The sequence below is a fragment of the Cornus florida genome, unplaced genomic scaffold (assembly GCF_030987335.1).
Source record: "Cornus florida cultivar Cherokee Brave unplaced genomic scaffold, ASM3098733v1 CherokeeBrave_3.0.0_Hap2_Chr08, whole genome shotgun sequence".
Lineage (NCBI taxonomy): Eukaryota > Viridiplantae > Streptophyta > Magnoliopsida > Cornales > Cornaceae > Cornus > Cornus florida.
This window is the reverse complement of record NW_026775578.1, coordinates 77437475-77450248: the sequence shown is the minus strand read 5'-3', so window position 1 is coordinate 77450248 and position 12774 is coordinate 77437475. Positions and strand designations below refer to the sequence as shown.

Below are 12774 nucleotides of genomic sequence, written 5' to 3'. Positions count from 1 at the left end.
ATGTAACACAACAAATGAACTTCAAATAAAATTGGCTAAATAATTAAGTTAATAGTAATTTTTTACAATACAAGGAATCATTGATATTTGATTATTTGACTTGAAACTGCATCATGAAACTGCATCATGAACCTGCACAATTGAACCATGCATTTTGTTAATTTATAATATTGAATAATATATATTTAACTAAATTTAATTTTAAGTAATAATGAATATAAATATAAAGCAGTACATTTGAAAGAATTTTGCATCATCTTCTATATTGCACTAAAATTCTATGTTCTTAGTGTTGGAAACCGGATATACAAAAAAATTTTTTTGGATGAAGTTTAGAGTAGGTTCCGCTAAGAATTTTTTGTAAATCTATAGACGAACGCGTTCTTCTCCGCAAGGAGATGAAAAATTAGTATATTTATTTTTTAAAATTGATCCGTTTCAGGATGAAAAATTAGCTTCAAAGTAAGGCATTTGATAAGCTTAAATGGGCATGCAAAATATGAAAAATGTTTGTCCCACATTGAAAATATAATGAAACCAATTGAATTTTAAATAAGTCAAATTTGAAATTTGAGTTTGGGCCCAAGGGCACCCAAATTTTTAAGAGAGGAAGACCAAGGGCATCCAATTATATTTCCTCCTTACAGGTAAAAATAAATAAATAATAATTATTTAAAATATAAAAAGATATAATAGTAAATTTATTAAAATAATTCTCTTTTCTTTTTTTTTTCAAACATGATTAATATCTTTCTCTTATTAATCAATCAAACATGATAAAAAATTAAAATTATCCGTCATTTTTTTTTTTCTTCTCCTTCGTAACTAATTTTATCATTTTCCTTTAACCATATCTTCAAAGTCCACTTTTGACTCAACAAGCCCTCATAAAGTCATATTTCTTGTACTGGTGGCTACTCCCTTCTAATGCCTCTAGCGTTGACCGATGCCTTTCTTCTGATGAGCTATTTCCTACTACGTTTCCTTCCACGATTGGCGACTATCCATTCTTGCTCGCTGTTCATATAACCTTTGTGTTGGTTGCATCACAGCACGAATGGCTGAACCCATCGTACCAAACATAGTCTTGGTGTTACATAGGGCAAGACAAAAAAACAAAAGAGTATAATTTGACTAAAATGAGTTTATCAAGGCTAAGATTCCATCATCAGCATCACCATCGTATATCACCACTACCCAACCCATTTCTCTCATGTGCTCGCGATTGCAGGACAAGACCACCATTTCTTCAACTACAAAGAGAGAGCAATAGTAATATCAATAACAATCATTACAGAAGCCTTCACTTACCATCCACTCTCATAAACAAACCAGCCGTGAGAGCATTTTCTACATCATCATCAGCAGCAACAATGGTCAAAGCCATTAGGGTTCATCAACTTGGTGGTCCAGAGGTACCTCTGTGTGTGTGTGAGTGAGAGAGAGATTATTTGATCAAATGTTAACTACCCATTATTGTCGGTGCTAATTGGGATCATCCGAGATTGGTTCTTGTAATCATCTACCTGCCCAATTCCATCTTCTAATTTTTCCACTTTAATTATGTTTTATCTATTTAATTACAGTATTTGCTTTTATTTTTGATGATCTCTTCAGATGGTGAATTCATAAGAGTTCATGTTAGTATTCTTTTGAACGGATTATTACATCAAGTGTTTATTTTCAATCATGCTTCAATTGGGTTTGCTGCTGTATTGTATGATTACTGTTTGAATATTGGTTTGAGAGATTGATATATTTCCTTCTTGTATTCCAATTATCAGTTCTTATATAAGAAAGAGATGAAGATAGGGGCCGGGAAGGAGCCTTGCCCCTTCGATCGATGTATAAGGGGGCGTAGGGACTATAAAACAAGAAGCGCATCAGGGGCTTCGTCAGATAGGACAAGTTAGTAAGTCCGGTGCAAGTCAAAAGAGAGAGAACGGATCCCGGGTCAAATAGGAACGCTAGCTAGATGCTTATGTGGGGCTTTTTTTTTTTTTTTTTAATTGCTTGTGCGGGTTTTAGATTGTGCATATAACTCGTGGTTATTTCCTTTGACTAGCACAAATGATTAGCTACAATCGGTTATTGTCATCATCATTGAAGGAGCTTTATCCCTTTTATTTTACATTCTGTACAGAGGGTGAATTACATCTTATTCATTGCTATTTTTCTGGAATTCTCGGTTCATTTGATTTCACTTTAATGGTCTGTAAATAATACATCAAACTTAGTTTTTGTATCATTTATTTTTGAGTAGCTGAATCCAAAGACTTTGTTGAGTTGATTTTCTCATTTATTTTATGATTAGGTTGAAATTAGTTTCTAAGCACCCATTTATGTTGGTGAAAGACTTTTACTCATTACAAAGTCAAAATGATGACAGGTTCTACAGTGGGAGGATGTGGAAATAGGTGAGCCAAAGGATGGGGAGATCCGAGTGAAAAACAAAGCCATTGGGCTAAACTTCATCGATGTATACTTCCGGAAAGGAGTTTATAAGGCGGCTACTATGCCCTTTACTCCAGGTTTGGCTTTATTTCTCCTATCATCATCATCTTTACTTTTATCCCATGTGAATGGGGTCGGCCACATAAATTCCTTTTCCCATTATTTTCTATTATATACCATGTCTTCTCTTTGATTAAATTTTTTAAAATTGTTTTTAATCACTTCCTCCTATGTAATTTTTGGTTGGCCCTTTGTCGTTTACCTTCTAGGCAAACAATTCTTACTCTTCTAACTCGTGCATCATGGGGTCTACGATGAATATGGCCATACCATCTAAGATCTAAGTCTTCTTTCTCTAATTTTATCATTTATAGGAACTATGCTTAATGTTCCCCTCACATGTTCATTACTTCATTATCTTTTCTAGTTCCTCTTATCATCTAACATAGCATCCTCATTTCCGCTATATGGATGTGTCGTTCTTGTGTCTTTTTCTATGCCCAACACTCTATTTCATACAATATAGCTTTATTTCTCCTATTAAATGATGAATATATAATTCCATAGCATTTAAAAATGACTCCCTGGATTATTATTTGACAATGATAGGAACAGAAAATATTCATAATTTTTTGGAACTCCTCTCTCATTTATTGAATGATTTTTGTGGACATAACTAATTTTTTTTTAAATGTTCTATTTTGGAGCACACAACATGTGCAGCTACATAATCTACAACCCCCTGTAGTTTAGTTGTTATTGTGTAGCATATATATATATATATATATATATATGTATATTATTTTTGCTTTATTTACAAAATGAGAAATTGAGACAACTTTTTCCGCAATAGTATTATGATCCCTGAAATAAGGATATCTGAGAATAATGTCCCAGCATGAGGAATTCCTTTAAGCTTCGTTTGGTTAGTGTGAACTAACTAGAAAGGAAAAGAAACAAATTTTTTAAAAATAAATTTGTGGTTTGGTTAGTCTGAAAAGGAAAGTTTTCAGGAAAATAAGATTCTTGCAACTAGTTGATTTTCCTCAAAATGTTTCATCCACAAAACACACTAAAATTTTATTTTCCCGTGAGAGTTGTATCATTATATTATACTAATTTCCTGCTATGCCCTCATCAGTTGTTACTCTTCTTTCTTATCCAGTCTCACAAAAGAAGTGAGTTTTCTTCATTGATAAATTAGGACTCTTATTAGGTTACAATTTCTTTACCCTTAAATTAGGACTCTTTTTCAGACTCACAAAGAAGTAAGCTAATTTAATAGCAGAGTCCTAATATATAATACAAGCATAAAAAAAAAAAAAAATATTACTAAATATGTGTTTGATCATATATGTATGCACATATATAAATCTAATTGTATATATTATTTTATTTTTGATTTTATGCGTATTGCATGATGTATATTCTTAGTATGGAATTCATAAGGGTAGTTTTGGGATGTCAAATTATTTTCTTTTCACTTTCATGCTATCCAAACTAATGAAACAATATTTTCCCACAAATTTCTTATAAAAAATTCATGCTAACCAAATGCATAATAGAAAGTTAATTTTCTTTCCCTTCAGTTCACTTCCTTTTCCTTTCACTTTTCACCATCGATTTCTTGCTAACCAAACGGACCCTTAAAGAAAATTATGTTTGGAAATGCATCTTTTGGGTAATTTTTCTCTTACAACCTTTTTTTTTTGATAAGTAAGAATTAAATAAAAAGGCGTTCAAAAGGGGAACGCGTCCCTGATACAAAAGTGGAACTGGGGTCTAAGGCCCCAAAGAATCCAAAAAAATGATTAAGAACTCCTCTTTACATAACTAAAAAGAGAGCGAATAATATGAAGTTTTAGCGTCGCCGTGGACGACTCATTCCCTTTGAACATTTTGCTATTCCTCTCCTTCCAAATGCACCACCATACGCAATGTGGAACAATTTTCCAGTAATCGCGTCCATCACTTCTCACACGACATCCTCTCCAAGCATGAATCAAATCCTTAGAAGAACATGGCATTACCTAACACATGCCAAACAAACCAAGTATAAGATTCCAACGGTCGTACACCACGGGGCAATGCATGAGGATATGACCAACTAACTCACCATCTTGTTTGCATAGGCAACGCCAATTAACAAAACAGTTATCTCTCTTCCTCAAATTGTCAATCGTCAGGATCTTACCCCATACAGCAGACCATATAAAGAATGCCACCCTAGTTGGAGCGATAGAACGCCAAATGGTCTTCCACGGAAAGTTAAGGCTATCAAAGTTAGATAGACATAGGAACAAGGATCGAATTTCGAAATGACCATGGGAGGGGATCCATGTCAGATTCTCACTACCTCTGCCAACTGCCTTCTGCCGATACAAAAGATCGAAAAGAACACATACCTCGTCCATCTCCCAATCCTAAAAGGAACGCCGAAAGTGCACGTCCCACACAATTATACTACTATCAAGCCGATAACAGTCAGCTATGTAGGCATGTCTATCAACTGCAATACCGTATAATATAGGAAATGTACGAGATAATGGCTGGTCACCACATCAAAGATCCTCCCCAAAATGAACACATCTGCCATCACGAACTTTGAATCTGATGTGAGAAGAGAAGACATCCCATCCCTTCCGAATGAATTTCCATGCCCCGACTCCTCCCACAAGAGAAATTGGACGAGTAGACCAACCGCCACTCTCTTCCCCAAACCGACATGAAACTAGCCTTCGCCAAGGGCAATGTCTTTCCCTCCTGTATCTCCACAATCATTTACCTAGGAGAGCTTGATTAAAGGGGACCAATCTCCTAATACCAAGACCACCCAACTTTATGGGCTTGCAAACTTGCTCCCATCTGACAAGGTGATACTTAAACTCTTCGCCCCTTCCACCCTAAAGGAAATCCCTTTGTATTTTTTCAATCCTATCAACAACAGAGCATGGAATTTGGAACATAGATAAAAAATATGTGGGAAGGCTCGATAAAGTGCTTTTTATAAGAGTAACTTCCCCCCACCCCCAAACAAATATTGCTTTTTCCATCCTGCTAATCTCTTTGTCCCGACTCCCCACTCTTCTAAAGGAAACCCCTAGGGGCAAACTCAAATAAGGAATGGGAAAGGAACTCACCCTACACCCGAGGACTGCAGCTAAAGAGGAAATATCTTGAACATCCCTACCGGGACAAGCACGCTCTTAGCCACGTTGACCTTCAGTGCAGAAACCGCCTGAAAACAGGCCAGGATGCACTTCAAAAATCTAAGTTGAGACCCATCAGCATCATAGAAAACCAGGGTGTCGTCCGCAAAAAGTAAATAAGAGATCTCCACCTGATAGACTAGATCTCTACCCACCCTAAAGCCCTTTATAAGACCGAGGTCCTCTTCCCTTCTCTTACAACCTTAAAGATGGAGTTTATTGTCTCTCAAAAAGCTGATGTTACACATTGGGATTTTCACCCTTGAATATTCACAAAGTACTCAAGAAATTTGGTTTTCAATGATTTTAACCAACCCAAGTGCATGTAACTTTCCAACCTAAAACAAATCAACTCAGCAAATTTTTGTCTCAACAATTTGTGTTGGCTACACGAATTTGTTTTGCCTAAGGCCATTATATTAGTTAAATCATAATCTACCATATCTTTCTTTATTTTCATGACTCATGTTAGTGTTTTTCCTCCCCTTCTCCTAGCATTACCCTAAACCATGTCACACTTCTAGTACAGTTATTCTCAAGTTCAATTTCTTTGTGATCCTTTATATTGTTATTTTAAGAATAAATCATCCAGACCTCCCCGAGCTTTGGCCTATAACCCTTGAATGGAACTTTTGCGAAAATAACTCTGGCACCATTTATCAGAGATTTTCAGAAGACTGTGTTAAATTGTTAATGTGATTGACATCTTACCACAAATTGTTTAATAGTTTTTAGATGAGAAATTAGCAAAAATGAGTAAAATGTAAAACCCAATAAGCTCTCTCTTAACAATCTAATTTTCTTTTCATACCCTTAGGTATATGTACATTACAAGTCCCACCTTCCTTTTTACTGTCAGAGATCCCTCCTCTTTTCTTCGCCTCTCTCTATACTCTTTATCAAGTTTGAAAGATGGAGGGCTTGTTGCCTCAAAAATAGTTTAGGGAATTTGTTGTAGCAGATTGATACTCTAGGGGAATTTTTGCAATTTGCACAACAATATAACAAAAGGCCTTAACACTTTGAGGAACCTGCACATAGTTACAAACACATTAATAAATGGTACATAATCTTTTAAGATTTGCATTAATGTAGATATAATATTGTGTGATTGTATTGATTTGAGAGATGGAGCGGTTTCATTGTCGATGCGGCAAAGTTAGTGTTATTTCTGCTGAATCCGCGGTTATACGCTGTGGTAGTTGAAAAATCCACTTGGGGAATTATGATTTTTTACACCCTCCACCACCATCATCTCTCTCTCTCTCTCTCTCTCTCACACACACACACACACACACACACACACACCCACCCACCCACCCAACTTAGATAGTTTCGATCCGTGGTGGATGGTTTCTGTCATAATATTGGAAGGTCGTGGCAGCTGGCAGGCCCATGGTTGGTAGTGATGAAGGTGGCATTGTGGGAAGATATGGCGTGGTGATGGTGGTGGGAGGGGGCTCTGGATGGTGGAGAGATAAGAGAGAGGTTGGAGCGGTGATGGTGTCGCATTAAATTTGAAAAAGGGATGGAGGCAATGATAGTGGTGTTGGTGAATAGACACAGAGAGAGATAGTGGGGGCGATGGTGGTGGGGTGATGGAGGCGAATGTGCAAGTAAATGGAGAGGAAAGAGAATGAGAAGGTGGTGGTTGTTGGAGGAGGTGGTGGCTGCAGTGATTTTATCTATATATATATGTGTATATAATCTATGTTAAATATGTATTCAATTTCTAGTTGTAATGGTGACAAAGCTCGGGGGCCAGATGGGTTTACTATGCGGTTTCTAATGGAAAGTTGGGAGCTGGTGAGAAACGAGGTGATGGGTAGCTTCCACGAGTTCCATTCTCATGGCGTCTTTGAGAAGTCGTTAAATGCCTCTTTCATTGCCCTCATCCCTAAGAAGGGTGACGCTTCTAATATTAAAGACTTTAAACCAATTAGCTTAGTGGGCTGCATTTACAAGCTCATTGCCAAGGTTCTTGCTCTTAGGATGAGGGATGTTATGGATGGGATTATTTCGGTTTCCCAGAATGCTTTTGTCGGAGGACGGCAGATTCTAGATTTAGTTCTTATTGCAGGTGAATGTGTGGACTCCAGGTTGAGAAGTGGTGTCCCTAGAGTTCTATGCAAACTTGACATTGAAAAAGCTTATGATCATGTTAATTGGAATTTCCTGCTGTACTTACTTCAGAGAATGGGGTTTGGAAGTAGATGGAGGAAATGGATAGAGACATGTCTTTCGTTCGTAAAGTTCTCTGTTCTTGTGAATGGGTCTCCTACTGGTTTCTTTGGATGTTCTCGGGTTTGAGACAAGGAGATTCCTTGTCGTCTTTCACTCTTTCCTTTTTCTCATCGTTGTGGAGGGCTTGAGCAAACTTATGAGGAGGGCAAAGGATCTCGGTCTTATCAAGGGCTTTTGGGTGGCAGAGATCTAGCTCACAGATGGAGATCTCTTATTTACTGTTTGCGGATGATACCTTGGTCTTTTGTGATGTTGACGTGTCTCAACTTAGATATTTGAGGTGCATTCTGGTCTTTTTTTAGGTGGTTTCTGGGCTGAAGGTTAATGTAGCCAAGAGCGTGCTGGTCCTGGTTGGGGATGTTCAGGATATTTCCTCCCTATCCCTATCCTTTATTTAGGTTTGCCTTTGGGGGTCTCCTCTAGGAGGGTGGGGAGTTGGGATTGATAGGTATGTGAAGAGATTGGCAGGGTGGAAGAAGCAATATCTATTGATTGGGGGGGGGGGGGGGGGGGGGGGGGGAAGTTGGTCTCATAAAGAGCACTCTCTCGAGCCTTCCTACCTATTTCTTATCTGTGTTCCAAATCGCATGCTCTGTTGTCGAAAGGATTTAAAAGATCCAAAGGGATTTCCTCTGGGGTGGAAGGGGCAAGGAGTTTAAGTATGATCTTGTTAGGTGGGAGCAAGTTTGCAAGCCCATGAAGTCGGGTGGTCTAGGTATTTGAAGGTTGGTTCCCATTAATCAAGCTCTCTTGGGCAAATGGTTATGGAGATTTAGTAGGGAAAGGCATCGCCCTTGAGAAGGATTGTTTCATGTCGTTTAGGGGAGGAGAGTGGCGGCTGGTCTACTCGTCCAGTCTTTATTGCGGGAAGAGTTGATATGTGGAAATTCATTCGGAAGGGTTGGGATGTCTTCTCTTCCTATATTAAATTCAATGTTCGTGATGGTAGATGTGTTGGATTTTGGGAGGATTTATGGTGTGGTGACCAGCCGTTATTTTGCACCTTTCCCAGATTGTATAGTATTGCCGCTGATAGACATGCCTACGTAGCTGACTGTTATCTGGTTGATAGCAGTGGGATTACGTGGGACGTGTGTTTTAGGCGTTCTTTTCAGGATTAGGAGATGGACGAGGTATGCGTTCTTCTGGATATGTTGTATCAGCAGGAGGCAGTTGGCAGAGGTATTGATGATCTTCTGTGAGTCCCCTCTACCCATGGTAGATTTGATGTCCGGTCCTTGTTTCTGTGCCTCTCCAACTTCGTTGGCCTTAATTTTTCATGGAAGACCATATGGTGCTCTAAAGCTCCACTTAGAGTGGCATTCTTTGTATGGACTGCTGTATGGGGCAAGATTTTGATGCTTGACAACTTGAAAAGAGAGGCAACAATATTGTTAATTGGTGCTGCCTTTGCAAATGAGATGGTGAGTTTGTGGATCATATCCTCCTGCATTGCCCCGTGGCGTATGACTGTTGGAACCTTGTATTTGGCTTATTTGGTTTGCTTTGGCTAATGCCTCGATCTTCTAAGGGTTTGATTAGCGCGTGGAGGGGATGCCGCATGAGAAGCAGCTTATGCGACTATTAGAGGATAGTTCCACATTGCGTTTGGTGGTGCATTTGGAAGGAGATGAATAGCAGAATGTTTGTAAGGAAGGAGTCGTCCATGGTGACGCCGAAACTTCATATTATTCGCTCTATCTTTAGTTACGTGAAGAGGAGTTCTTGCTCCTCTTCCGATGACTTAGTTAATCTATTGGACTCTTTGGGTCCTTAGATCCCGGTTCCGCTTTTGTATAAGGGATGCGTTCTCCTTTTGAACGCTTTTTTTAATCGATTATTACTTACCAAAAAAAATAAAAAAAATCTAGTTATACATTTATAGAGTAAACTTTATTATTTTTATAGTATTTAAACTTTGCATATTTTAAAGTTTACTAGTTAAATTTATATTTAATATTGTTACACCAAACACAAGGAACCAAGAACAAAATAAGAATCATGTCAAAAAAGTAAACACGGCACGTGCAAAAAAGACAAAGATTTACATAGTTTGGTTTAAGACCAAGCCTACGTCCACGGTGTGCCAAAATCAAGAGATTTCAAGTTTCAGTCCCCAAACCCTAGCGCTCTCTCTTTCTCTCTTCTGTGATTTTCAGTGTTTTCTCGTTACCCACTTCAAATCTTAAACGCCCATATATACCTGGCTACAAGAGAGTCCTAAACAAGGTCCAAGACCCGCAAGCTAAAAAAATGGGTCATTTTTTTTTTTGGGTTGGGGGGACCCCGTGGCTTGGTGGGTTTGGGCCCACACAAAACCTATTTTCTAGGTTGCAGTGCGACCCAGGCTGGAACAAAATTCGGGCCACAACATCACAAATATGTATATAATCACTAATTAGATATTTTATAGAATAAAGGGTAAATTACATTGACCTTTGTGGTTTGGCCTAATTACACAAGGATAAATGTTACTTGCCTGTATATTGAATTATCCTGTTAGAATTTGTTGGATAAACAGAGGGACTCGTATGATGGAAATGACTTTTTTCCCTTAATACCTTTTAAGACTTTTTTCTATTAAAAATAATAAATAAATCAAAATATGATAAAAAAGCCATTGTACCTATTTTATGTTTTTCTATTTTCTTTCTCTACTTCTTCATTCTCTCTAAGCCAATGAAAACTCATAAACCGACCAAATGCTGCCATTAGCCTCCGCCCATCTCCTCTCCCATATTACTCTCCACCCTAGCCACCCCCAGTTTCTTCCACCACACATCCCTCAACCTATCCTTCCTCTGCCCCTCACAACCATTCCTTTCTCTTCATCGCCATTCCAGCAATCATCTTCCTTCCAATTCTTACTATACCATTTTTTTGATAAGTAATTCTTAGTATACCATTAGTCCCTCTCTTTGTGCAGATATCATCTTTAAATAGAAACTTAATGGTGGACCTGGTCAATTGGAGACATCTTTTTATTGTCATAATTTGAAGTGTGTCTATTGATTCTTAGAAGAAATCTATGGTCCATTTACTCATTCATTTCGATTTTCTTTACTATTGTGGGTTGACTGTTTGATTGGCATCAGCAATGCTACAACCTCTCTTAAACTCCTCATAGTCTCTGTTAACCCCACCCCACCCCACCCCACCCACCCACACACACCAATTATTGATCTGTGTATAACATGTAGTGTATACACATATTGATGTAGCCCTTTGGGCTCTTTGTGCCGTAGACGTAGGCCCTAACGGCTGAACCACGTAATATATGTGTTCTTGTTTCATTTCTCTCTTCACTTCTATTTTATTATTTACAACATGGTATTATAGCCTAATTTCTCTTCCTAGGTTCGGACCTCTATTTTAGGCTGTTCCCTTAGCATCTGAAATGTTGCTAAGGGTTTCTCGGTGCTATTTGTGACTTGTTCGGGCTGCCATTGTGTTCGGTAGTATTGTTCTTCGCCTTTGCCGTGTCTCCGGCAATTTTTTATTGACTTGTTTGGGTTGCAGGTGTGTTCGGTAGAATTGTTTTCGCCTTTGCCGTGTCTCCAGCATTTTTATTGATTTGTTTCGGCTGCCAGTGTATTCGGTAGCATTGTCTTCGCCTTTGCTGTGTCTCCGGCAGTTATTTGTTGAAATGTTTGGACTGCCGATGTGTTCGGTAGCATTGCTCTTCGCATTCTCTTTTCATCATTCACACTTGTTGCCACTCGTCATCTCAATGGCAAGTTGAGCATTCATGATCCAACTTGAGGGGGAGTATTGAAGATTTGATGGAGGAATCAGTGGTGGAAAATCTTCTAGTAATTTATGTTGTTTTCTATTATTAAAGATTTATTGTTACTAGATGAATCCGTGGAGAAAAATCCTCCTTGTTTCCTATTTTACATCTCTTTCCATTCTCATCATTTATTCTCCTTTAAAAAGGAGCCTCTAGTATTGTACTGTGAATGAGTTGAGGGAGCATTATAAAAGTGATTTAGCCCTTTGGGCTTTTTGTGCCGTTAATGTAGGCCCTAGTAACTGAACCACGTAATATATGTGTTCTTCTTGTTTCATTTCTCTTTTCACTTTTATTTCATTATTTACAACACATATCAATATATATTATATTAATATACATATACAAGTCTGGATTTGATTCGTATATGGAGAGGATGCCGAGTGAGTAGCACTGTTCGCGATTATTGGAGAGTTGTACCACATTGTGTTGGGTGGTGCATTTGGAAGGAGAGGAATAGTAGAATGTTCGAAGGGAAAGAATCGTCCACGGCGATTCTAAAACTTCACATCATTCGCTCTCTTTTCAGTTATGTGAAGAGGAAGTCCTGTTTTTCTTCCGAAGATTTAATTATTTTTTTTGGCTTCTTTGGGATCTTAATCCCTAGTTCCACTTTTGTATAAGGGATGCGTTCCCCTCTTGAACGCCTTTTTATTTCAATTATTACTTTTCAAAAAAAATATACATATACAAGTCCACTAGTGATCTATAGTATGTATATGTATACATCTCTCTTTCACTCTCTTCTGTCCCTCCTCTCTCTCCATCTCTTAATGTTCTCTCCACTCTCCTTTTCGACAACTCCAGTTGCTAAACAAATGCCACAAACTCCCTTTTCCCCGCTGTCACACTTTCTCTTGCCAAACCCGAACAAAACCAGTGGCCAAAAATCACATTTTAGAAAGAAATCACCACAGTAGTTGGATTGGGATCTTGAAGAGGTAATGATAATATTTTTATGAGACGCTACTGCTCTGAAGACCGTAACTATTATCCAGATATGATTCCATGTTGCCATGAAGGTGCTATTTTTAGAGAAAAAAAGGTAGCAGAGGGGAGAAATCAAGTTCATCAATG

At 38.1% G+C, this 12774-nt stretch overlaps 1 protein-coding gene across 2 annotated transcripts in view; it reads left to right on the top strand.

The window, feature by feature from the left end:
- Nucleotides 1-922: 922 nt before the first annotated feature.
- The window catches only part of LOC132268155 (uncharacterized), a 41865-nt gene continuing 30013 nt past the window's right edge, over nucleotides 923-12774 (top strand). Inside the window, exons 1-2 of one of the 2 annotated variants that reach the window (XM_059768919.1) lie at nucleotides 923-1415; nucleotides 2390-2531. In XM_059768919.1, coding sequence (XP_059624902.1) covers nucleotides 1140-1415; nucleotides 2390-2531 — 418 coding nt within the window. In that variant the 5' untranslated portion in view covers nucleotides 923-1139. Of the gene's footprint in view, nucleotides 1416-2055; nucleotides 2212-2389; nucleotides 2532-12774 lie in introns of those variants that run through there. The other variant, XM_059768920.1, reaches the window with a different exon arrangement.